Consider the following 25,000-nt stretch of genomic DNA (forward strand, 5'->3'; position numbering starts at 1 on the left):
AGACGCTAGTTCAGCAGTGAGGAAAAAGTATTTATTTTAAGACTCTTCTTGACCGCAAATGATTAGATTGAGCGGAGCATGGTCATGGGAGGACACACTGGACGCATTAACCAATTGTCTTCAACCGGACAAGGGGGCTGCATGATTAGTCTAGGGAAGCTTTCACATCCTGCTCAACCTGAGGGCTATTGGAGAGATTTAGAGGAACGTCATCCACGTCAGCGGCAGCATAGTCCCCTCAGCTGATAGGTGGGAGGGTGGCGGGTTGTTGGATGGATGGATGGATGGATGGATAGATGGGTGGATGAACACGCCGATAGATGGATCATGGCACATCCCATATTAAGCCAGCACGGAATGCCTCGGAATAATGAGAGCTGATTTACAGCGTGTGGCATGCCCCGACCACGGGGCTAAGTCTTCAGCACTGGGGTTTGCGGGAGAGATCTGGGTCTGATGGTGAGCGTGTTGAACATGATTCAGGGCCGAGGTATGTGGGCTGAGCGGAGCTGAGCCAAGCGCTGGAATTCAGCATGTGTTCTCCACCCCTCGGCCGAGTCCACAGGGAGCCCGACCATAGTGGTGCTCCTGCTTTCTGTGTGTGTGTGTGTGTGTGTGTGTGTGTGTGTGTGTGTGTGTGTGTGTGTGTGTGTGTGTGTGTGTGTGTGTGTGTGTGTGTGTGTGTGTGTGTGTGTGTGTTTATGTATGTGTGTGTGCGTGTGCGTTTGTGTGCATGTGTGCGTATCTCTCACCTCTGGGCAGAAACCCACTGTTGTACAGACTTTGTAAATGTCTAAATTTTTATATTCTATTATATTCTAATAAAGTATTATTTTCCAATTTGAAGGGATATTGGATCCTTTTTTTTAGTTCATTTGTTCGTCCTTTTTTGAAAGTTGAAATTATGTTAAAAATGCTATTTATTTTGAGCTGGCGCCACGGAGCTGACCTTGCCCATAGTTAGTTTTTCTGGTTTTAACCGCCATTCCTTGACATTTATTAAACATAACAGCGCTTAACGATATTGCGCACACACCCTTACACACCTTGTGGTTTGCCCGGCTTAACCGCGGTTCTGCTGGGTCGGTCACTTCGCAGCTTGCATTTGGTTAGCTTAAATTCCTCGCTCCTCGGGCACGCTACAATCTGAGACGTTTTCTTTTAAGGGTGGGGTTGAACTAGTTCCCGCTATTACCAAATACCTCTTCTGGCGGATGCTTCTGGTGACACGCACTCGCTTTAAAATGCACAAGGATTTTAGAGGGATTTTTTCTGTTTTTCCATCCATGCTAGATTGTTGGTTGGATTTATTTGTTGGCTAACATACTAGCACAAAACACAAATATAAAATGACAATATACATTTATAAATATGATTTGTCAAATTCAGTTCAGAATTGTTTGGTAAACGGTGTTCAATGGTTACAATCTTTAGGCTTGTGCGGCATCAGATTAAGGTACTTTAAGATCCTTACATTAAGAAATCTAACAACACGTGTCTTTGATTAGACGGGCATACTGGAAGCCTGTGTTGTCTGCTGCAGAAGGATGAAAGCTGTGTCTATTGATCAGGCCCTTACTCGGTCACAGAGCGGGCTAATGGACAGAGCGTATGAATTAATGGGAAAAGAAGAATTTTTTGTAACGGCTAAGAGGTCTTTCACCATTCTCTCGACCCACAATGATTTAAAAACTTTATTAACTATACATCATAACCAGAGCTGCTCTTCAATTCAGTTCAATTCCCAGTACAGTCTGTATAGTAGCTGCAGCTCCACACTGGTGCCTCAAGTAATCTAACACTGCTCTCCGGCCTCCCGTTCACACAGAGGATCAAAGAAAGAGAATGCCTTGACAGATTGCCTTAAATCCACACAGGCTTTGTTGCCAAATTACTCGAAAGAGATTCTGACAGAGAAACTACCTCAACGAGTTAAGTACATGTATTAAATGGTATACCGTATATTGGATTAAATTATTCAAATAAACCTTCATATAAATTTGCTAAAATAAAACTCCCCAAGGTTGTCAGGTCTTAAACGTAAGCCTTAAGTGCGAGCAGATCTCTCTGCCCTACTGGCGTGTGTCACCACAGTGAATCTGTTCCCACAGCGAGGAGAAACCCATGCTGCCTCTTCATACATTTCTTTGGTCACTTTCTTGCACACTTTGTGTCTTACGGGTGGATTATTAAATATGACTTGGCGCTGAGAGAGAGGTCAGGGGAGCAGGGCTCTCTCAGACCCATGCAGGCGGGGTGTCAGTCGGGCTGCCATGCCAAATAATTGAGTCGCAACGATATGGCTGCTCACACGGTGGAGTAATTAAATCGTTCCTGCGTGGACCCGGTGGTGGGGCCGATGGCACTGGGACCGTCGGTGGCCCCTGGGGTTCACACGGGGCCTATTGTTCGGCAGGGAGGGATTCATTAAAACATCTATGTGGGCTCCAGAACGTCTGATGGGTCCTGGCAGAGCCTTAATGTTTCTGGTCGGATAGACGATTGGGCTGTTAGACCCCTGGTTGGTTTTTATCACCTGTTGTACTTGATGGATGACCACGCTTGTTTCCCTGGCCTCAGATCAGTAAGATAGACATCTTTGTTTCTGGATTTGGTTCAGAGGAATTATTTAAGCAAGAATGTTGCTCTCGGTTAACGGCCAACATTTATTGTTGCATCGATTTGATTTTGTCAGATATTCCTGTGTGAATGCATTCAGTATGTTCAAAAGCAACTGTTTCTCCAAACAATTTTGATCTCACATACAGCCAAATGGTTTGGATTAGAAACTCAGGTACCAAGCAAACCATTTTCTGCCGTCTAAGTGTTTTTTGCCCAAATGCAGCAAAACATCACAGCATGCATCAAAAATGCCACATTTTTTTGGTAAGCTTTACAGCTGACAAGCTGTGGAGTAGAGGTGTCCTATTGTCAATGGAAGAGGGTGGGAAAAAGAAATTTTCCTTTTATTTCTCATGGTTGATTGTACCAATCTGTCCCTGTAAAATCGCTCTTTGCTTTCGACTTGGACAAGTAAACAAGAAAAGATGTTAAGAGTGTTTAGCAATACTAAGACTATCGTGCGTCTCTGGTGTGTGAAGAGTCACGGCCAACAGGAAATGCCGGCCAAGATAATACGATCCTGTGGGGAATCGAACACACAGATTTGTCTTTTTCCCACATAAAGTTGTGGCCATTAGTATTCCAGCACCATATCTCTGGGGCTTCCTTTCACACTTCCCTCCTCTTTGTGCTGGGTTACCATGGCAGTCTCCCTCGGAGGGAAGACTAGCCCGGTTGTTGTCGTGGGGACGATGCACACCATGGCTCAGTGGCACCACCAGCCTGCTCCTGATTGGTCACTACCTGGAGTCTAGCTAGTTGGCACAACCACAGATATCGGTACTTGAAGCATGACGTTCACATGCAGGTTACTGGCTTGCGCAAGGGCACCGTGTTAGTAGTTCTTGATGAGAAATTCTGGGGAATTCTTGATTCGTCACTTTGTATATTTTGGGACAAATTGTTTATTTTGGAAACGCTTAAGTAGTTATGTCTCTTGCAGATCTGCTTATCTGCTTCTTTTGTCTTGCCAGCCCTTGGGAGAGGAGCGATGGGAGTTGACCCACCATGGGAAATTAGCAGAGATATGTGGTGGTTGAGCCCCAGCTGAGCGGTAGTTGCTGCCGCGGTGGTTCGCTATCTGGTTCTTCAACGTTGCCGACGAACTGGGCGAACGATTGTATGGTAAACAAAGAGCCCAGAAATCCAACCCTGGGATCTCAAACGGCACTGTGTACGATAAAGGGAGTCTGAACCAGTCCTTTCATGCTGTAATGATGTTCTGAGTGACTTCCTCAACATTTGTTATTGGCAAAATGATCCTTGCATTTGACAGGGTACTTTCATGCTATTGTTTTTTGTATTATTGCCCAGTTCCCCCGAGGACAATTTTAATGAATTTGCCCCTTCAGCATTGTAACCGGCGAACGAGTGAATGGACGTCTTTGTTTGCGAGCGGGGAGCTCTATGGACAGTTTGCACAGGGAAAATGAACTCGGGCAGATACAGCGGCAAATGTTGACCTTTTCAAGAAATCTGCTGCTTTACATTGTCACGTTGACTGACATCACACTCGCCCCCAGAGACGTCAAGAAAGACCCTCATTGTCTCTCGCTGTCGGGAAAAGTTGAGACCCAGAGCCAACTGTTGCTTTTCCATTATAAAGAAGCAGATTGCTTGGCAATAATTACAGCATCAGTCCACTTCCATTTAGCCCCCTATACTTCCTGTAAACGGAGCCAGAGTTTGTCATTGCACAGAGAAATTGGATGCAGTTGAAATGTTCCATGAGTCCATACTTTCCCCATAACCTCAGAGGTCTAATTTGAATGTGCCATGTGTCATCTCTGGAGAATTCCTCTTATTGTCGTGATGTGACGCTGACATGACCACAGGATATGGGTTAAATACTCTTATCCATTCCTTTAACCAATCCAGAGCATGACTTGGGCTGCATGCATGGACAAAAGCCCATGTAACACACAATAGCCGTGTGTGTGTACATGTGTGTGCTATTGTGTGCACACACATACACACACGGTGTGTGTACATGTGTGTGTGTGTGGATGCTCTTTGTCACAAAAACGAACAAGAATATCTTTTGCGATCCAAGTAGCCATTGCCAAGCCACACCAGTCAATGTTAGGGAAGAGACATCGCAGGACAAGGCCTTGTTGATTGCCCAGTCCCAAGCAACCATTCAAATTAAAGCTGGAACATGATTAGGCAGAGAATGAACAAGGCTTTGTATCGCTTTGTAGGTTTGTATCGCTATTGTTTCCACTGTTTCATGTTTGTCCGGCAGGCATCAGATCAGCAGGTGTGTTGGAGATCAAAGTTATAGCAGGAGTATAACTGGCGTCAGTGGCAGTTGAAACAAATTCTTCAAATCAATTCTTCTTTGTGTGGAGTTGAAAGACAGTTTGGTTCAGTGTATTTCACATGACCCCTTTTTTATTTTGTGTTCAACGATTCACCTGTGTCCTAACAGGCCTTTCCATATTTCATTTCAGCATCGCTGATGTTTGGTAAGAAGGGACTTTCCGAATATAAATTAAATTACTACAAGACTGGATGTAGTGCAGTCATTTTGAAAGGCAGCAATAACGTTTTTGTTGGATCCTGCAGAGGTTTATATCACTTTTTTGATTATCCATTTTTATCATTTTGAAAAATGTAATCTCTGGAAAAAAGATGCATGATGGAAAAAATACTTGAGGTGGATTAAACAATCCATTTTGGATAGAAAATAGCAAAAATGTCTGTGTGCATTTTTTGTTTTTAGATTGTGAACAAATTGTGTGTGTGTGTCTGTGTGTGTGTGTGTGTGTGTGTGTGTGTGTGTGTGTGTGTGTGTGTGTGTGTGTGTGTGTGTGTGTGTGTGTGTGTGTGTGTGTGTGTGTGTGTGTGTGTGTGGGTCTGTATGTGTTTGTGTATTTGCATACACATGTTTGTTTGTGTGTGTGTGTGTGTGTGTGTGTGTGTGTGTGTGTGTGTGTGTGTGTGTGTGTGTGTGTGTGTGTGTGTGTGTGTGTGTGTGGGTCTGTGTGTGTGTGTGTGTGTGTGTGTGTGTGTGTGTGTGTGTGTGTGTGTGTGTGTGTGTGTGTGTGTGCGTGTGTCATCCCACCCCCCCTTGCCGAGGGCCCACCAGCACCACGGGCCCCCAGAAAGGCTAGGCCTGCTGCGGACATATGTGTGTGTGAGCGCCGGCCTCATGAATAATAGAGTGTAAAGCCAAGGGGAGTGGGCTACTGTAACCCTAGCTGCCCCCTCTGCTCCAGACACTTCCTGTGTGGGATCAGCCCAGTGAATAAAAAAACAAAGATGAATCAAAAGATCACCGCCACTGGAGCACCCGGTCCGACCAATCAGAATAGAAGTGGGTTGAAGGCTGAGCGGTACCCTGGTGGATGGGGCTAGGTTCGGGGGGGGGGGGGGGGGTCCACAGTTGACCTTTGAGCTCTGGCGAGCCAGATTGTGCCACTGGTCTTGATGGACGGACAGACACACACACAGGGTCCTTATCCCCCTACCCTTGAAGTGTGTAGAAAGGACCACTTACTCACAGCGCTTCCCGCCCAGGGGGATCAAATTCTCGAAATCATAACGCGCACACACACACACACACACACACACACACACACACACACACACACACACACACACACACACACACACACACACACACACACACACGTACATGCATGCACTTACACACATGAACACCCATGCGCAAACACACACACTACCACCACCATCATCGCCACCACCAACACAATCTCTTTCCTTTCGTCTCATTGGGTTCAGAATCAAATAAGGGATGGCCTTGGAGAGAGAGAGAGAGAGAGAGAGAGAGAGAGACAGACAGACAGACAGACAGACAGACAGACAGACAGACAGACAGACAGAGAGACAGAGAGAGAGAGAGAGAGAGAGAGAGAGAGAGAGAGAGAGAGAGACAGAGAGAGAGAGAGACGGAGAGAGGAAGTGAGAAAGACAGAAAGAGATAAAGAAGAGGAGCACACGTTAACCTGGCTCGCCCACTTCCCCCGCTAAGCCAAGTGTCAGCTACTGCTAGAGGTGAGGGTTGTGTGTGTGCGTGTTTGTGTTTGCATGTGCGTGTGCATGTTTGTATGGGGACCTTTTCGGCTGCATGCAGGATACTGGTAATCTACATTGTAATCACTCATATTTATTGCATATTCTCTTTTTGATTTAATGTCGTGGCTACGATTTGAATCACGTGTTTAAATATTGTCTATTTATGCTGTTATCTTACTATGGTTGTGATAACAGTAACTGTATTAACAGATTCATGCCCGTCTGTATTAACAGATTCTTCTTGCCCGAACAAAAGCCAAATGTGCTCAGCATACTATGGACTATGAATGTGGATAGATAGATAGATGCGGAGGAATTTTTCTATATTGTGTTATGTTTTTGTTTTAAGTTATGAATTGAAGTGTCAATTGGCTCCTCCTTCTTGATATATAATGATATAGAGTAGACTAGGGATGGGCATTTGAAGAAATTTCCTTGATCGAGCATCGCTAGAGTTATCGATCAATTATCGATTAATCATTAACTTTTTTCTAGGCTATATTGAAATTCCCGTTGGTAGAAAATGCAGCATGTTTTTATCAATGAAATCTTTATTCCAACAATAATGTATGGGCCAACATTAATACAATACAGTTAACTTGAAGACCTACAACTGTTTAACAGTTTTAAAATAATAAATACAGGCATTATAGTTTATAGGCCTATGCGGCGCTCGTAAAGTCCGAACAATGCGCCTACAGGCGCTCTTACAGGTTTGGAAACTATTCAACAAGACTAAATCTGTAGCCTATTCCAATTACAATAAGTAGCCAACTTATCGGACAACAATAATCAAACAAAGGCAGTTGGCTAAAAGTGGGCATTAAACGGTATAACTGTTTTGAAAAAACGGGGGAAAAAAGGCCGACATATAATGCCTATAGGCTGCAGCCGGCGCGCGGAAAAGGCTCGCAACAAAAAGAAGAGCCACCCATTTACAAACAATTGCATGAACTAGTCTATCTAAAAGCAATACCTTATTGAACATATATAAGGCTGAACTTGTTGCTAAAATATCACAGTTTTGGCAAAATGTAACGACTCCAAGAGGCACCAAGCCGAAAGAAAAGCGGAGCGAGAGACAACACATTAAGAAAAAAAAAGAGCGACTCACATACGGTGGTGACTGTCCCTACTGTCCATAGCATAACTCCAGCCTACATATTTTTATTTAGGAATATAAGCATGTTAACATGCTCGCGGGTCAGACGCGAACGCAGCCTTGTAACTGTCAGTCCAGCAGCAGAAAACACCCGCTCTGACGGGACCGAAGTTGCGGGGATGCAGAGGTATTGTCGCGCTAACTTTGACAGGAACCTTCTTCCATTCACTTTCCACCAGTCGGCAGGGTGGTATTTCTCCCACATAGTGATATTCAATTAAATGCTTCAAGACTCACAGTATGCAACACAACGTCCTTTTGATCGATAACAATATAAATTGATCGACGCATTTCTTAACGATCGATTATCGAGCATCGATTAATTATGCCCATCCCTAGAGTAGACTAATTCATATATGTATTCATATAATAATCATATATCATATGATTTCTGCAATGATCCTATACTGAAGTGTTATTGAGATTTCTGTTTGAGATTTCATGTGAGTATGTTTCTGTGTGTATGTGTGTTTGTGTGTGTGTGATCAAGGGAGGTTGGATCGGGGGGAGGGATGGCATCTCCGGTAGGGACGGCAACAGCACTGCCCAGACAGGAGCCAACAAAACTGCACAGTCAATGTGTCCGTGGGAGGAGAGAGAGAGAGAGAGAGAGAGAGAGAGAGAGAGAGAGAGAGAGAGAGAGAGAGAGAGAGAGAGAGAGAGAGAGAGAGAGAGAGAGAGAGAGAGAGAGAGAGAGAGAGAGAGAGAGAGAGAGAGAGAGAGAGAGAGAGAGAGAGAGAGAGAGAGAGAGAGAGAAGACTGGGTCTTTTGTTCTCACTCACACATATGTGTGAGCTTGTGCATTTGCAAGTACGTACACGCAAAAGCATGTGCGTACTTTCATGTGCATGCAAGGTTGTTTTTTCTTTAGGGTTGGTGGGGGGGGGGGGGGGGGGGGGGCGCATAGAGGGTCCCCTTGGGTACAATGGCTGGCGGTCCCCTCGGGGCCCCCGAGAAGTCCCTGGCCATTTCTGAGCTGACTCCTTATGGAACAGAGAGCTGGACACCCACTTACCGTTCCTTCCGCTGGAGCCTGTGGGAGGCGTGCCCACGTAAACTCACACAGCACCCCCCCTCACCACCACCCTCCTCCCCTCCTCTCCTCCTTTCCGCCCCCCTACCTCCTCCACCTCCTCCTTCTCCTTCACACTCCCCATGATGACAAGCCGTTGGCACAATGAGCTATTAAGACCACAAGCCAATGCCTGTACTGTCACCAGAGAGAGAGAGGGACAGGGAGGCTGAGCGAGAGGGAGAGGGAGTGGTAGAGAGAGAGAGAGAGAGAGAGAGAGAGAGAGAGAGAGAGAGAGAGAGAGAGAGAGAGAGAGAGAGACAGAGAGAGAGAGAGAGAGAGAGAGAGAGAGAGAGAGAGAGAGAGAGAGAGAGAGAGAGAGAGAGAGAGAGAGAGAGAGGGAGGGAGAGCCAGAGAGGGAGGAGAGGAAAGAACAGAAAGCAAGCTGATCAAAGAAGATTCCACCATCTTACCAGGAAGTTGGCAGGATCTCGTCTCTGTGGTTGGACAGGTATAGCACGTGTGCGTGTGTCTGTGCGTAAATCTATTGATTGTGCGATAATAATGCTGTTGTTTGTATTGGCTTTACGAGTGATAGCGTAAACTATGCTTACAGTGCTGTGCGTGCAGTGTAGGTTTGTTCTCGTACGTGTGAGTACATTTAAATCGGACGACCAGCGTAGGAGACGTAAGTTGTTTGTCAATGATTTACATTTTCACTGTGATGGACAATAGACACCATTAGATGTTAGCGTGCTGCTATAACTTCTGACTTTCTCCAATGGCCTGTGTCATTACAGACACAACAGAAGCTTGGTACAGACTACACCTACTTGGTTGTACTAAACATTACAGTAACTTGGTAGTACTACACACACTTTAGTAACTTGGTAGTACTACACACAACATTGACTTGGTAGTACTACAGACACTACAGTAACATTGTAGTAATTCAGGCTACAGTTACTTTGTAGTACTACACACTCCAGTAACTTGGTAGTACTGCAGTAACTTGATAGTACTACACACAACAGTAAATTGGTAGTACTGCAGTAACTTGGTAGTACTGCAGTAGCGTGGTAGTACTACACACTCCAGTAACTTGGTAGTACTGCAGTAACGTGGTAGTACTACACACTCCAGTAACTTGGTAGTACTGCAGTAACGTGGTAGTACTCACTACAGTAACGTGGTAGTACTACACACTCCAGTAACTTGGTAGTACTACAGACATCAGCGGCCTAATCAGCTGTGTCATTATGTAGAGCCAACAATGTGCCACCTTTGTTTACAGCCATCTTGTGCAGAAACTTTTGAGTGAAAGAAAGCATTGGTTTAGAGTGAAAGAGAGAGCAAGAGAGAGAGAGAAAAAGAGAGAGAAAGAGAGAGAAATGGAGAGAGTAACAGACTGTGAGAGAGCGAGCATAAGGAGATGCTGATAGGATCTGTGCTTGTATTGTACATTGCTGACCTTACAGATTGAGAACCGGCTGTGAAGGCCAGTTTCATCCGTTTTTCATTGTTTGTGTCTGTGTGTGTGTCTGTGTAATTGCACGTGTGCGAGCGAGTGACTGGCCGAGCCAAAATGTGACTTTGTGTGTGTGTGTGTGTGTGTGTGTGTGTGTGTGTGTGTGTGTGTTTGTGTGTGTGTGTGTGTGTGTGTGTGTGTGTGTGTGTGTGTGTGTGTGTGTGTGTGTGTGTGTGTGTGTGTGTGTGTGTGTGTGTGTGTGTGTGTGTGTGTGTGTGTGTGTGTGTGCTCTGATTGGGCGGTCACTGCCGTAATCTATGGAATATATGTGGATATATATCCTGGATTCACACCAACTGTGTCCTACCTGTGCCTCTGAGCGCATTCAGGTGGAGTGAAACAGAAGGAAACAGCTCCCGCTAACCGTAGGCAAACATTTGTTTTGCAAATGAGTGTTTTTCGGCTCGCCTGTGTGTGTGTGTGTCTGTGGGTTTGTGGCATGTGTGTGTCAGAGGAGGAATAGATGGTTTAGAAGCGTGCCGTGCCTGAGGACGTGGCATCATCGGACCGGTTTGTTTTTCAGGTTGTCCGCACTCTGAGCTCCTCCGCTGAAGCCCAGTAGTCTGGATCTGCTGGCTCTACAGGGGCCATCCTTTTGGCGCACTCTGGTCCCATTGAGGATATCTGTTTAAAAAGAATAATCCATCACTCTGTGTTTGGCCCGCAATATGGCCATGTTCACTGTAGTGCGTAGTTACAGCGATGAGCAAGGGTGCCTTGGAGACACAAACAAGAGCAAATATGGAAACAGGATGACAGATTAGGCAAGGTCCTTTCTTCCTCGTTCCACGATTTCAGATCCACTCGGATTAGGCTTTTGATACAAATACAAAGGAAGGAAGTGTTATCGCAATTTACTCAATCACTTTGTTGAATCCTTGATTCTGATTGGTCAATGAGGGCCATCAGAGGTCTGTTTTTACTGTTTAACAGACCGCTTATATTGAAGCTATTTCCAACTGTAGAATCGAAAGATTTTTTTTAGAAGTAATAGAATCATTATTTGTACGATTTTAAGGGGACATCGCCATGGTTGCTTATGAGGTAGTAAGGCTGATCTCTGCCGCCAGATAAACCTGATTCCTACACTTCTCAGACTGGATTGCTCAAAGTACAGTACTTAGAAATATTGCTAAATTCCCGAGATCCATTCATCTTAAAACTGGCAGGACCAGTTTGTGTCATGTAAAACGCACTTTCTTGTACTTATGTGTGTGTGTGTGTGTGTGTGTGTGTGTGTGTGTGTGTGTGTGTGTGTGTGTGTGTGTGTGTGTGTGTGTGTGTGTGTGTGTGTGTGTGTGTGTGTGTGTGTGTGTGTGTGGTCGTGTGGCTGTGCACATCTGTATGTGTCTGAACTGAATGCTTCTGTGGGTGTGTGTTTGTGTGTGTTTGTGTGTGTGTGTCTGTGTCTTTGTGTGTGTGTGTGTGTGTGTGTGTGTGTGTGTGTGTGTGTGTGTGTGTGTGTGTGTGTGTGTGTGTGTGTGTGTGTGTGTGTGTGTGTGTGTGTGTGTGTGTGTGTGTTTTCTAGTGTTTTCCCCAACTCCCATGACTCATTGGCTGATGAATTTCACACCTTGCAGCCTCCGGGTAGCCATGGTAGCATGGCCCAGCCAGACCACAAACACAGATGAACACATGCGTGCAGTGACCTTGCAATCTTTAAATACCGTTGGCGTAATCCCTTGTGTCTGCGGAGAATCTATTGTTGTGTTTTGTGTCTGCACAGTGTAATCTTGAATCATGTCTCTTTGTGTGTGTGTGTCTATGCGTGTCTGTCCGTCTTTTTGTCTGCCTACATTAAAGAAAACTCACATCTACAGTTGTGTGTGTCACCTCCAGAATAATGTCAGTCCTTTAATTATCCTAAATTGGGATTCCACACACTAACAAATTCCACAAGTTGTCTCAATAACAACTTGGGCAACACCCCTGCACCAATACCTGTCATGTTACGGGTTGTAATGTTACCTGTTATGAATTGCCCTTGGCTAATTTTCCCGATTTCTCAACTAGTTTGTGGTGGTTGTGAGTGGTTGTCCTTTAATGACCTTGCAATGTGTCTTTCCTGTAAAACTGTAAGCGTTTCAGAAGCAGGACATCTGAACATGTTGGCGTAAGCTGTGTGAATGGGACACACAGCCAACACCAACACATTATATGACATTACAGAGCTCATGATTGCATTATGTAACGAATATAATGATTATATAATCACATGCATACAGAAAGCAGACTGGGTCTTACCGGCTTCCTCAAGTAACCGTTACCTACTGCACAGCGCAGGAACAGGCAGAACACATGGAGTAGGAATGAGTAGTTGTGTAAATGTTTTTAAAGAGGTGGGGGGCGGCAGAGAGGGTGGAGGGTCTTCATGAGGTACAGCGGGGGTCAAGGTGTCACCTGAAGGGCTGGGTCTGGTGCGGCCTAGTCTCACAAATCCAGCTTTAGATTAATATCAAAAGTCATAGTCTTAACATCAAACATAAACTTGGCCAGCGGTTGTAAACAGTAAACAAGTGTCTGTAAGCGTTTCAGAATCAGGACATCTGATTCCCAGATCAGGTTTGGCCATACTGGAAGAAGGAAGGAAGCTCGTTCCGTTGGTGTTGACAGGGAGAAGAGTCCTCGTATTGATGGTGTTGCTAGGCGACGTAGCAGGGTGGAGGAGCGGAGCAAGTGATTCAATGTGCAAATATTAATACAGCGACGTATCACTCAATGTCCTCAGGAGATATCTATAGTTCTGATGCATGCAGATAAAATAAAGCAATGGATACAGTATTCTCATGCGATAATACTCTGTGGCAGACTCATAATGTCATGCAACCTGGTGGACTTGAACCCTGAGACCAGGGCAGCTTGAGGAGCATGACTCTCAGGTGTCTTGGTACAGGCTTACTCCCCTACTCCTCCGCTGTAATGTGGTGCTCCAGACACATGGGGACACAACACAGTTGTAATAGGTGTTTACTTGACTGCTTATGGTGAACATGGAAAGGTTTCCAAGCTAAAAAATACTTGCAGTTCTTCGCTACTGTGTGGGACTATCCCTCAAGATTTTTTCCACGTCACAATTAATCCTAATTAAGATGTGCAAAGTTAATTAAGACGCCGCGTGACTGGAAAGTTGCTGGTTGAATCCCTGGCTCCTCCTTACTCAGTGTTGAGGTGTCCCTGGGCAAGAAACCTAACCCTTACTGCTCCCAACAAACTCGCTGTTGCATTGCATGGTGGACATGGCCGTCGGTGTGTGAATGGGTGGATTTGATGCATAAGTTGCAAAGTGCCTTGAGTGGCCACGTGTAAGATATAGATAGAGATAAATAAAAGATATACACATGCAGTCCATTTAGACTGTTTAAATAACAGCACATTGTAACACTGTCAAAACAAAGTGGTTCCACAGCTGCTGTGGTCTACTTACTGGTTTAACTAGTAACTAAGGCACTGTGAATTCTATTTATAGTCCACACATTAGGTTTAACTGGCAAGTATAAATGATGATCTACCTTCACCCCCTGTTCACCTTATTTGGTAGCATTTTTTCTCCAGGAAACCAAAACCATAACAAAGTCTTCTTCAAGGCTTAGAACGGCCCATTCCAGTCTATTTCATTCTAAATAATTACACATTTGGGCATTAAGGAGACAAACAAACGGTCTGCCCTGCATGAGCGTGAGCCACAGTCATCAAGGTCCACAAAATGGAAATTCTGTCTGTTGTTGAATGACTCAGGTTTCTGACCGGAGCGCCTGTCAGTTGTACTCAAAGGCCTGCAGGGGGCGCTGGCCACACAAGTATATAATACTAAAGTATTGCTGGCATTTTATTAATTTATCGTTTTTTTTGTTGAAATTTCCAAGCCCTATTTCAGTTCCAGTGAGAAAATACTTGAATTGCAGTATAAATATATTTAATTCATATCGCAATATCAGCATGAGTGCAGTGTTTTTCTGCAGACCCCCAACGCTACAGAAGCTCAACATCCCCCCCCCCACCATCGATGCTGTGTGTGGTCTGCCTGCATATGGTGGTCCACGTTGTGAAGTAGGATATCATGTCTGTTCTTGATCCATCTCATTTCGGAAAACAGTAGCACAGACCATCTGTCCTCCTCCATTAAGGGGCTCTTCCTTCTCACCAGCAGGCCTGTGGCTGCAGTGTTAAGCCTTTAATCTCCCCTAAGGCACTCAACCTCGCTAGGCTAGCTAGAAAACAACCTGTGGACGCCCAATGAACGGAGCCTTCGCCAGGGTCCGGCCCCAAAAGGTTTCCTCTAATCGAACGGACTCCTCCTCACACACCTTGAGATGTGGTTTGGGGGTCTTCTTAAGATGATGTTCTATTTCTATGGTGTAGAGAGGACAACCCACTCAGACAAAATGGCTCAAGTGAGACGTCCCATATTGTCAGCAATGTCTCACGAGAAGAGGTAACCGTTGTATTCAAAACAAAAGCAGACAACCATGTTCTGATACCTTGCCTAGAATGTGTGTGTAAGTAGACGTTGGTACCAGGAAAACCAGAACGGAAAACCGGATAATTCGTAAACTTGGACTTCTCTTCAGATGTGTTCATTGAATGAAAGGCCACCTGCCCATTGAAATGACCTACTTTCTTTATCTGTTCCTTCTATGAAGTCGTGGGATGACAATGGGGAGGTTGATTTTTGGCTCATCTTGCAGTATTTGAGTGTGTACGTTTGTGTGTGCGTGCGTATGTGTGTTTGCCTGCGACCAAAATCCAGATCGAAGTACTTACATGATCTAAGGAGAATTAACCCTTTTGTCATCAGTCAGCTAGTGTTATGATCATTTAGGCCAATCTTTTTTTAAATTGTTTTAACACCAAACACGGCAAAAATATTGTGCAACCTTTTAATATTTGCAAATTATTGATATTTGCCACATACACACTTTAGTCGCATGTGTCGGAGATAGAACCACGTGTTGATTCTGAACCAAAGCGTATCTCTGCCCTAGGAAGGCCTGTCCTGTTGACAGAAGCTCTTTATTTAAAGCAGGGCTACTTAAAAGAGAGAGAGAGAGAGGGAGAGAGAGAGAGAGGGAGAGAGAGAGAGAGAGAGAGAGAGAGAGAGAGAGAGAGAGAGAGAGGAGAGAGAGAGAGAGAGAGAGAGAGAGAGAGAGAGAGAGAGAGAGAGAGAGAGAGAGAGAGAGAGAGAGAGAGAGAGAGAGAGGCAAGCACTGTGTACCTGTCTCTCATTAAGGCCACATTAAGACCTAGCTTGACCGGGAGCTCTCTCTCTCTCCCTCAGTGGGACAATGATTGTCTTTCTTGGAGGTTCTGTGTCAACAAAATGAATAGTGGCGGCTTCCGACCTGTTACCCAGAAGACACTGATACTAATGCGGGTCTCCCTGGATTAGCCCGGTCCCCCAGGAAGCATGGGGTCCAGGCAGAAGGGAAGTGGAGGGGCTCATCCGCGAGGCAGGAGTTAGGGGCCAATGTTGAGTAGCTGTGTCGTGCCATGGCATAATATAGCCGGAGCAAGAAGGAGAATATGTGTGTCTGCATGCTGCCATGGGAGGAGTGTTAAGTTGGGTTCGCAGCTCGCGTCTGTGGGCTGGTGGTGGATACAAGTCATGTGCTGAGGCTCTGGAGAGTAAGTAGAGCTTTTCTTCAAGTGGTTGTATGTAGTGAGACGTGTTCCTCTGGTCCGAGTGGAAGGATCCTGACATCTTGAATCTTAAAGGAAGTCATGGTCAAGTTCTCATCGTTTTTTTCTCTCAACTAGCTACACCAAGAGCATGACCACAAAGTGTGTGTGTGTGTGTGTGTGTGTGTGTGTGTGTGTGTGTGTGTGTGTGTTTGTGTGTGTGTGTGTGTGTGTGTGTGTGTGTGTGTGTGTGTGTGTGTGTGTGTTTGTGTGTGAATGCATACGTGCGCATGGGTGCGTGGCTTTCTTCCTTATGTTCATTTTTGTACAACATTTTAAAAATTCCTTAAGTTCCTATATTATAATACTGACTTTTATTCCTATCATTAAATGGTGTTGTTTGAGCTCGAAGACATAGAAAGATAGGATTGATAGAGTTCAGAGTAGAGTAGAGTACACACTACAACAACCAGATTGATAGAGAAGTCATGGTTGGCTCTGACTCCCAACACAGTGTTTCTGTTTCAATTAGTACCATTCTCCAAGTCATGAAATCTGACTTTGTATCGGATCACCTTTATCAGACTTGATCAGTATTAGGCTAATCCCCTTAAGACACACACACACACACACACACACACACACACACACACACACACACACACACACACACACACACACACACACACACACACACACACACACACACACACACACACACCCCAACGAATACACACACAGACACACATCTTATGTCCTTTGATTGACTTTAATCTCACTCCCCCCCACCCTCTTGTCCTTGTCCCTCGCCCACAGACTCAGGAAGCCCTTGAAGACTCCCGCCACAGCGTAGACGGCCTGGGCCCGGGAGGAGTAGGGCCCCCTTCCGCCGCGGACCCCCTGGGAGGGCACTCGGGGACCACCCAACGCCCCACCCCGCCCTCATGGCCGGCCCGCAGGCCTTCGGACCTGCGCCCAGACGGGAAGGACGGCCCGGGGACGCTCCTGGGAGCGGAGGATCGCTGCTCCCACGCCGGACCTAGCCGGGCCCGCCAGAGGGAGTCAGTCCACGCCGCCAGGCAGGAACCACAGGAGGCCGCCGGGACCCACCCGCGTCCCACCGGCTGCTGCAGGAGGAGAAGCCCCGAGCTCGACCCTCTGGACCTCTGGAAACAGCAGCAGCAGCAGCAGCAGCGTGGCCTTAAAGACTGTAGCACAGTGCCACCGGAGCTCCATCCAGAGACACACGGGACAGACTGCGGCCACGGCCGGCCCGGGTCACAGAGCCTCTGCAGGGTCACACAGACCCTGCCGTGCAGCTCAGAGGTGTGCGGGTCACATGGACATAGCCCCCACTGCACAGACAGCGCCACAGAGAGTGCCACAGACAGCGCCACAGACAGCTACGTAGGCAACGCGGAGGTAAATGCCACGTCCCTAGGTCTCACTGCTGAGCCCCCCTTTCCCACGCAGAGTAGAGAAAGCCCACAATGCACCAGGACACAGTATGTAGGACGCCCCGATACCTGCGCCATACAGATAAACGAGACAGAGGAAGGGGTCATTGGGACGTTCGAGAACGCCGGGTTGCTACCAACTCATGAAAGCACAGATGTAGAAACACAGGCCCTATGTGAGCGGGATGTTGAACGAGGAAGCATTGAACCGGTCGGCTCTAATTATGTCGATAACTTTGCTGATCCAAACAACAGGGAGTGTACAGACAGCCACGACCAGTGTAAACAGGAGTGTGGTACAGAATATGTAGTTACAATAGATGAAAGCGGTGCAGACATAGATAGCATAGAAGTGTTTGAGGTAGAACAACACAATTTGTCTGAGAGTATTGGGACAGAGAGTGTACCAATTCACGAAAGAGAGAGTAACTGTACAGACAGTTTAACTGATGAAGATTTGACTGCCCTGCTGAACTCGACAGGGGCACACAGCTATCACCCCACACCTGGTGACACGGAACATATAAACTGGTCTAGTAGCACGTCTACAGATGTAAACAAAGCCCAGGGTACAACAGAATCCCCCGTACCACAAAATACAAACAAAGCAATTCTAGACACACAAGCACAAATTGTTTCCTCATCAGACAACTTGGACAGTTGTTTTTCTAGCCCAACAGAGGAGAGCCCGAGTGTCCTATTGGATTCAACCCCTCAGTTCTTTCTTTGTACCGATGTGACACACAGCTGTGTGGTTGACCTCGAAACAGTGGTAAATAAAGCATCAGCGACGGTCAATGAAATCGGCTCCTCCATCACCTTCTTGGCCGAGGCTGAGTCCCTTTTCTCTTTCGCCGGTGGTGCACCAGACTTAGCCGGGTCCGTTCCCCGGGCTCCTCAGAGAGCTGCTCCTGGGTCCACCCCCGGTCACGACACCCGGCAGCGCAGGGAGAAGCGACCCGGACGCCGCCGCCGCCGCCCCCCCCGGGGCTCGAAGGCGTCGCCCTTGCAAGACCTGGATCAAACCCAGTGTTCGACTCCCGAGAGCCTGGAGAAGGAGTCCGCCGTCTGGCATCAGCCTGTCTCCCTGGAGCTGTTTGAGGAGGTCCAGGAATGCTCCGAGCTACCAGGGCCTGGCTCAGTTCAGACACCCCCTGACAGAGGTGGAGCCTGTTGGGAAGTTCTGCCGCCTCTCATAGATAAGGTTGTAGTTTCCCCAGAGTGTGATGTGCTAGTGTGTCCCCCCAACCTACTGCCAGAGAGCTCAGTGGGGGAGGGGAGGAAGGCAGAATCAGCCTTCCCTCTCCCTTTACAACACAACAGGGGAGGGGAGGAGAGCACGGAGGCTGCAGGGAGTAATGTTTGCTTTGACCAGAGAGGAGTTCTAGGACTAGAAAACCCCTCACTGTCCAATACTGACACGGCAGACGAGTGTGAGAGCATCGAAGTCGACGTCAACTCGAGAGAATGTTTCGGTCACCTGGATGCCCTTCCTACTGTGGTTTGGGAGGTCGAGGAAAGTCCTGCAGAACCGTCAGTCTTAAACCCTGATTCGTATCACTGCAGAGAACACCCAGATCCGGGTCAAGGGCCGGTTCCCCTGTCCAATAGAGAAAGAATTTGCAGTTTAAAAGAGCAGGGTGTAAAACTGCTGGAGAGCCCAAACAGTCCCACGGTCCCCTGGAACGCGCTGGCCTCCCTCCCTGTGCCGCTCTCCGACTCCAACAACAACACAAAGGCCAGAGCCGGAGGAGCAGACGACACGGAGAGCACAGGCTGGTCCTCCAACGGACCACAGAGCAGCTCCCAGACCACTGAGAACACAGTTTGTGATAGAGACGAGTCCGCAACAACAACCCAGACCGCTGACCTTTTGGAGCGCTCAGAGAAGCCCCAAGAGGTTTCTGATGCGTTGCCCTCCCCGGTGAGCCGCGACCGCTACTGGAGCAGCGAGGACTCGGCTGTGTCCGGTCTTGGGGAGGACCTGGAGGCTCTAAATCAGGAGGAGGACCTGGAAGAACATCAGAACGAGGAGAAACTCAATTACATCTCTGATCAGATAGACGGCGGGTGCAGGGATGTTGGGGAGCGGTTAGGCTCAGTCACACAGAGTGCCTGTGACCTTGAACCTTTAGTGCCCCAGCTGGAGCCAGCACTGCTAATGGACACAGGATGCAATGAGGAGCTGAATAATTGCAGCAGCAGGCCACCTGACTACACAGAGTCCTTTGAGGATTACCTTCTGGAGCACAGAGAGCCACAGGAGAGCGGTTCCAAATGTCCACAGCAGGTGGGTCGAATTTCCAAAGACCCATACCCATGCCTGGACATTGGTACAATCAAAAGCTTAGATCCCATTCTGGAGGCAGACCGTCAGGACAGCTCAGTGGCATCCGAGGATGATTCACAATTGAAAGCACAAAAAGTGGATGACATGGGGCCAGTAGAAGAAGAGGGAAGTTTAAATGTCTCATCTGGGAACCTGACACCATCTATTCCCGAAAGTTCATACAGCCAGCATGAGCCTGAAGAAGAGCCCTCAACCACCACTGAGATGAAGGCCCTGAGTCACGCCCCAGTGGCTGAGATGGACGACCTCACCACTGCTCCTCTTCTGAGGCCCGGCGGAGAGAAGCTCTGCAGACCCATGACCATGACCTGTGACCCCACATCCTACGGTGCAGAAAGCACTATCGATGAGGAGGACAAAACGAGTAAGAAGGGCAAAACAAAGGGCAGCCCGACAGCCAACAAGGCTTCTAAGTTCTCCGTCTTTGCCAAGATGCCCTCATTCCGAAAAGCCAAGGGCGTGAAGGGATCCAAGGCAGAGGAGCCTTCCAGAGAGTCCCCTGAAAGAGGAGAAGAGTCGGCTCCTTCCAGGACCCCTGAGTCTGAGCACAGTGTCCATGAGGACAACTCAGACGAAGAGGCCCCCGTCAAGGGAAGCTGCAGCGTTGACCAGACGCCGGTAACGCTAACCTGTCCTTCGAGACAGGGCGAGGCAGAAGAAGACAGCTACGGCTTCTTCCCCACTACACCCAGGACACGCCACGTCCAGCAGCTCTCCAGCAACGGGGCTCCGAGCGAGGCCAACGGAGGCGCCCAGGACCCCGACGGGCCCCACCTCCAGCAGGGGCAAGCGGCCGACGGCCAGGGCTACAAGAGGAGCAAGAGCAACGACAGCCTCAACAGCAACATCCGCATGCGCTTCGCCCAAGCCCACAAGTCCCTCTCCAGCCTGTTCGAGTCTCGCTCTATGGACAAGGAGAACGAGGAGCACCTCAACTCGGCCAACGAGGGCGATTTGGGTCGAGCCAGACAATCCTGGAGAAGGCTAAAGAGGGCCAAAGAGGCAGAGCTGCTGAGAAGGGCTCTCTCGGTGCCCGAAGGGGACACCAGCAGGACTGGGAGTGGGGAGAACCTTGAAGACCTGTCCGTTCAGGACAGGGTGAGCATCCCTGGTTCACCCGCCTCACTCAGGGCCCTCCGCCACACCGATCCCCTCTGCAAGAGGGGGGTCCCACAGGGGGACACCACAGATATCCCCCACGGGTGCAAGTCCGAGGGCCAGAGGAGGAAATGCGCAGCAAACGGCCTGCCGATCACATCGCCCTCGTCCTCAGACGACTCGGAGGCCACACCGGTCAACGGACCCAACCCACCCGTCCAGCCGTCGTCTCAGGTCAGCCTGTCCCACCCGCACCACCCTCCTACCGGAGTCCCATCGTCCCCACCGGCCGGGGACGGCCTGGCAGAGGGCCCCCTGCGACCCATGAGCCCTAAGCCCAACAGCCCGCGGCCGGCTGCCCAGCGGAGGGTGTTCCGTTACCCGCACTCGGCCAAAGCCAGTGTCCTCTCCTCGGTTCGTCTGGGCCAGTCAGTCAGTGTGGACGGCCTCGCGGACCCCCCGGAGAGGCCCAGAACCCTCAAGCCCGCCGCCGGCCCCCTGGGCCTCTCCCTCAGCCCTCTGGAGGGTCCCGAGGGCGGCGTAGACAATCAGTCCCTCACCAGCCTCCATACCATAGGCTCCATCAATGAAATGGAGGTAAGAAGGAGTTTACTTTGCCTCCCCATACAATGCAAATTGATAACAGATTTGCAATTGATGTTATATTTGTAACACGCCTTGCAGTGTATGTTGTGTTTTCTAAACCTTTGCTGTGATCACGCACAACTAGTAAACATCAAAGTAATACAAAATATACGGTAAGGTAACAGAAACAACGACAAACAGAGATCCAAAGCCTGTGTTGTAAGTCATCTGATTGGGACTAGAGGAGAGGCAGTGCATGTCTGTCACCATTAGCTTTACAGCTCTCTGTGGGCACGAAGGTTTCGGGCCCTCTGTGATTGAAAGCCCTGTCTGTCTCTTAGTCTCCGGAGTGACATCATAAATCAGCGCAGGAGACAAAAAAAGTGCTGAACCAGGAGAGCGATAGGGTGCCATGCTGCCGGTTAAAGTGTTGTTTACGCCCCCCATTTAGAGCAGCTTCCATACTCAGGAAAAAAGTCGTCCATCTGTAGTCTGCCCTGCCTGCCTTGGCTTGTGTGTGTGTGTGAGTGTGTGCGTGTGTGTGTATGTGTGTGTGTGTGTGCGTGTGTGTCTGTGTGTTTGTACGTGTTCTAGCATGGTATATACATGTGTGTGTGTGTGGTTCGTGTCTAACAACTAGCGTCGGTGTGCATGTACGTGCGTGGCAATCGGTGCGCGTGTGCATGAGTTTAAGGCCGCCTGTATAATCCAGACGTGTCAGGGAGTTGCGGGGAGAGAGGGAGTCATTCATTCCAGGCCCTGCTCTGTGGGAGACATGATAATGAGGAGGAGGAGAGGCAACAGGGAAAAAGCCCGGGTCAACGCTCCCTCTGTCCTCCGCCAGGTCCCAACTGCGTCTCTACTGGTCTTGTCTTCCCAAGTGTCCATAGTACAACCTTCCCAGCCAGTTCCCTAGAGGGCCGGTCACGTTCTATTTGTAGCCAGAAGGGGATGTAACTGGACAGCTAGCCCCCCCTAGTGGCGGCTCGGAGGAACCGTCAGGGTTACCCAACAGGCCTTCTGCAGTTATTTGATATGCATAGCACGTGCGGCGACATGTCTAGTAATGAATGCTAACCTCCCCTGGATGTACAGAGAGACATTTAGGTTTGACATTTAGGCCAGAATAGCTCTCTGCTGGATACTGAGTCACGATATCAGCTGTATCACCTCCACCCAATAGCTTTGCAGCGCATACTGGTTGACTTAACTGTTGTCCACAGGTAAACTACTACCAAAGTCTATTTATAAACCCACTGCGTTTGATCCGTCTAACCCATTAACTGTGCACTCACAAGGAACCCCAAACGCCCAGCCGCCTCCCCTCACTGGTGCGGCAGCGCAGGCTCCCGGAGACCCGGGAACAAGTGGAGGCCGTGGCTCCGGCCCCCAGGGTGCCCGGGGCCGGGCTCCGGCCTGTCCCAGACAGGGTCAGCATCGCGCTTGGGCCGGTTCCGGACTCTCTCGGGACGGGCCCGGACAGGCTCGGGGCCGCACTCCGGCTGGGTCCGGACCGGGTCGGGGCGGGGCCCGGCCCCGGACCGGGGCCAGACAGGGCGCGGTCAGGCCCCCGGCACCGCCGCTGCCTGGACGACCTCTGGATGGAGGAGGAGAAGTGGTACAAGCGCAAGCGGGCCCGGGCAGCGCGGGGGAGTCTAGGCCAGCTGGACCACGTGCTGACCCCGCAAGGCCAGGACAGAGTAAGACCCCCCGATGACGATGAAGACACACAGCTAAGACCAAGCACCGAAAACAATGCACTGCTCTGGAGGCCATCGCCCAATAGCTCCTCACTTTCCTTCTCCTTCTTCTCGGTCTTGTTCTGCCTGCGCCTCCACCTCTGCTCACCTTCACCTGTCGCTTCACCTCTTGGCCTCACCGTGGGGGTGTCTGTCGTTGCCACGGATACGGGTTTGGGATTATAAACTCGTCCCGAGGGTTTGGCTTCTTCATTTAGTTTCTCCTGTTCTCTTTCAGTCCTCCCTCTTAGATCACGCATGCATGCCCTTCTCCGCCTCTCCTCCTCTCATACGCATGTCACGCTGCTGAACACGCTCACGGACTGGGCACCTTATGTCTGTCATCTGTGTGTGTGTGTGTGTGTGTGTGTGTTGCATGTCACTTCTATCTCATCAGTGCATTGTAGGTCATTTTCAGTGCATCCGCTTCTGAGAGGTAGCTTCTGGGTGGGTCTTTGCTGAGACACCAGGCTTTACTTCAACTCACCCCCCCCCACCTATTTTCCCTTCATGCAGGACAGAGCAGGAGTCACCTTGGGGTCCTACGAAGATTTTCGGGGAATTCCCCTGAGGGCCCACTGCTTCTCCCAGAGCACCCCCATTGGACTGGACTGCCTGGGCTGGAGGGGACAGATCTCCTACCCCTGTGAGTACCAACATTGGAATCATAGTCTGGCCTGTTGACGTTGACGATGTGAAATTCCTCGGTGCGACACTGTTTAGGGTTGGATGCTGTCTATGTGTTTGATTTGGTGTGTTTCTTACATTCACTGAACTGCTTTTACCGCGAAACCCTAATGTTGATTACGTGGGTGGATATTCTGCATTAATTGGGCTTCTTGGTTCATTCAACATTTACGCATCAATTCAAGACATTCTAGACACCAACATACATCTGTGTTGGGGAGCCGTAGCAACAGAAGCAGAGCTGACTTCACAGTAACTGTAAGGGAGCAGAGCACCCATGCAAGATCTGAGTCCTTCTGACAACGTCTTCACCCTTAAATCGAGGACGGCCCTGAAAAACAAGATTATTTTTTTTTGCATTCCCACCAATTTGCTACAAAAAGATATGAGGCAGAGCCGAAAGGCTGCATGGTAGACATATCATGATCTCCCCCCCTGAGCTCTCTCTCTGTCAGCCTATATATAGAGACGAGACGGCGGGGCGGTCGGGGACACGATGCAGGGAGATATCCAGGAGATAGGCTCGGGATCTGCTGAGTTAGGGGCTCGGGGCACAGCGCCCTCACCAGTGGAAATGCTTCCAAGCGGGGGGTTGGATGTTAGCAGTTAGCTGCTGGATAGCATTGGCTCAGGCGCGGCATTTAATGGGATTACGAAAACTCTCTGCCCCCGGGCGAGTTTTGAACTTTGGAAGATCCGTGACTCGGTTGCCTCTGCCAGATACTTATGACAAGCTTACAAGAGTTATGAGGGCTGGCCTCTTTTGTAATTGTGGGGCTTTTTTTTGGGTTAATTGGCATTGCAGAACATTTGTCTGTCAGCATTGTCGTCTTTGTCAGCTAAAATGAAAACAGTACACGAGTAGTGCTCCACATAGGGGAGTGAGGTGCATGGCGGTCGGCTGAGGGCTCGAAGCACAGCTCTGCAGCCATCAGAGTGCTAACGCTGCCTGAGGTTTTAAAGTGATGTGGTGTCACCGGTGAATTTGCGGTCATATCATTAGTTTTAAAGACTATATGACTCCCCAATCACCATCATATCTTCCACCGTGCCCAGTGTGGGGAACAAACACGTGAGCTGTACATCATGAGGACACCACAGAG

General features: G+C 48.7%; 1 protein-coding gene across 5 annotated transcripts in view; it reads left to right on the forward strand.

Moving 5' to 3' along the window:
- Nucleotides 1–25,000, forward strand: part of arhgef4 (Rho guanine nucleotide exchange factor (GEF) 4) — a 77,108-nt gene that overhangs the window by 19,794 nt on the left and 32,314 nt on the right. For 3 of the 5 annotated variants that reach the window (XM_056584097.1, XM_056584098.1, XM_056584099.1), the window contains 3 exons: nucleotides 16,798–21,483; nucleotides 22,770–23,171; nucleotides 23,727–23,856. In XM_056584097.1, the coding sequence (XP_056440072.1) occupies nucleotides 16,798–21,483; nucleotides 22,770–23,171; nucleotides 23,727–23,856 (5,218 nt within the window). Of the gene's footprint in view, nucleotides 1–9,195; nucleotides 9,349–16,797; nucleotides 21,484–22,769; nucleotides 23,172–23,726; nucleotides 23,857–25,000 lie in introns of those variants that run through there. The other 2 variants (XM_056584101.1, XM_056584100.1) reach the window with 2 other exon arrangements.

Source organism: Gadus chalcogrammus, chromosome 23, assembly GCF_026213295.1.
Source record: "Gadus chalcogrammus isolate NIFS_2021 chromosome 23, NIFS_Gcha_1.0, whole genome shotgun sequence".
NCBI lineage: Eukaryota > Metazoa > Chordata > Actinopteri > Gadiformes > Gadidae > Gadus > Gadus chalcogrammus.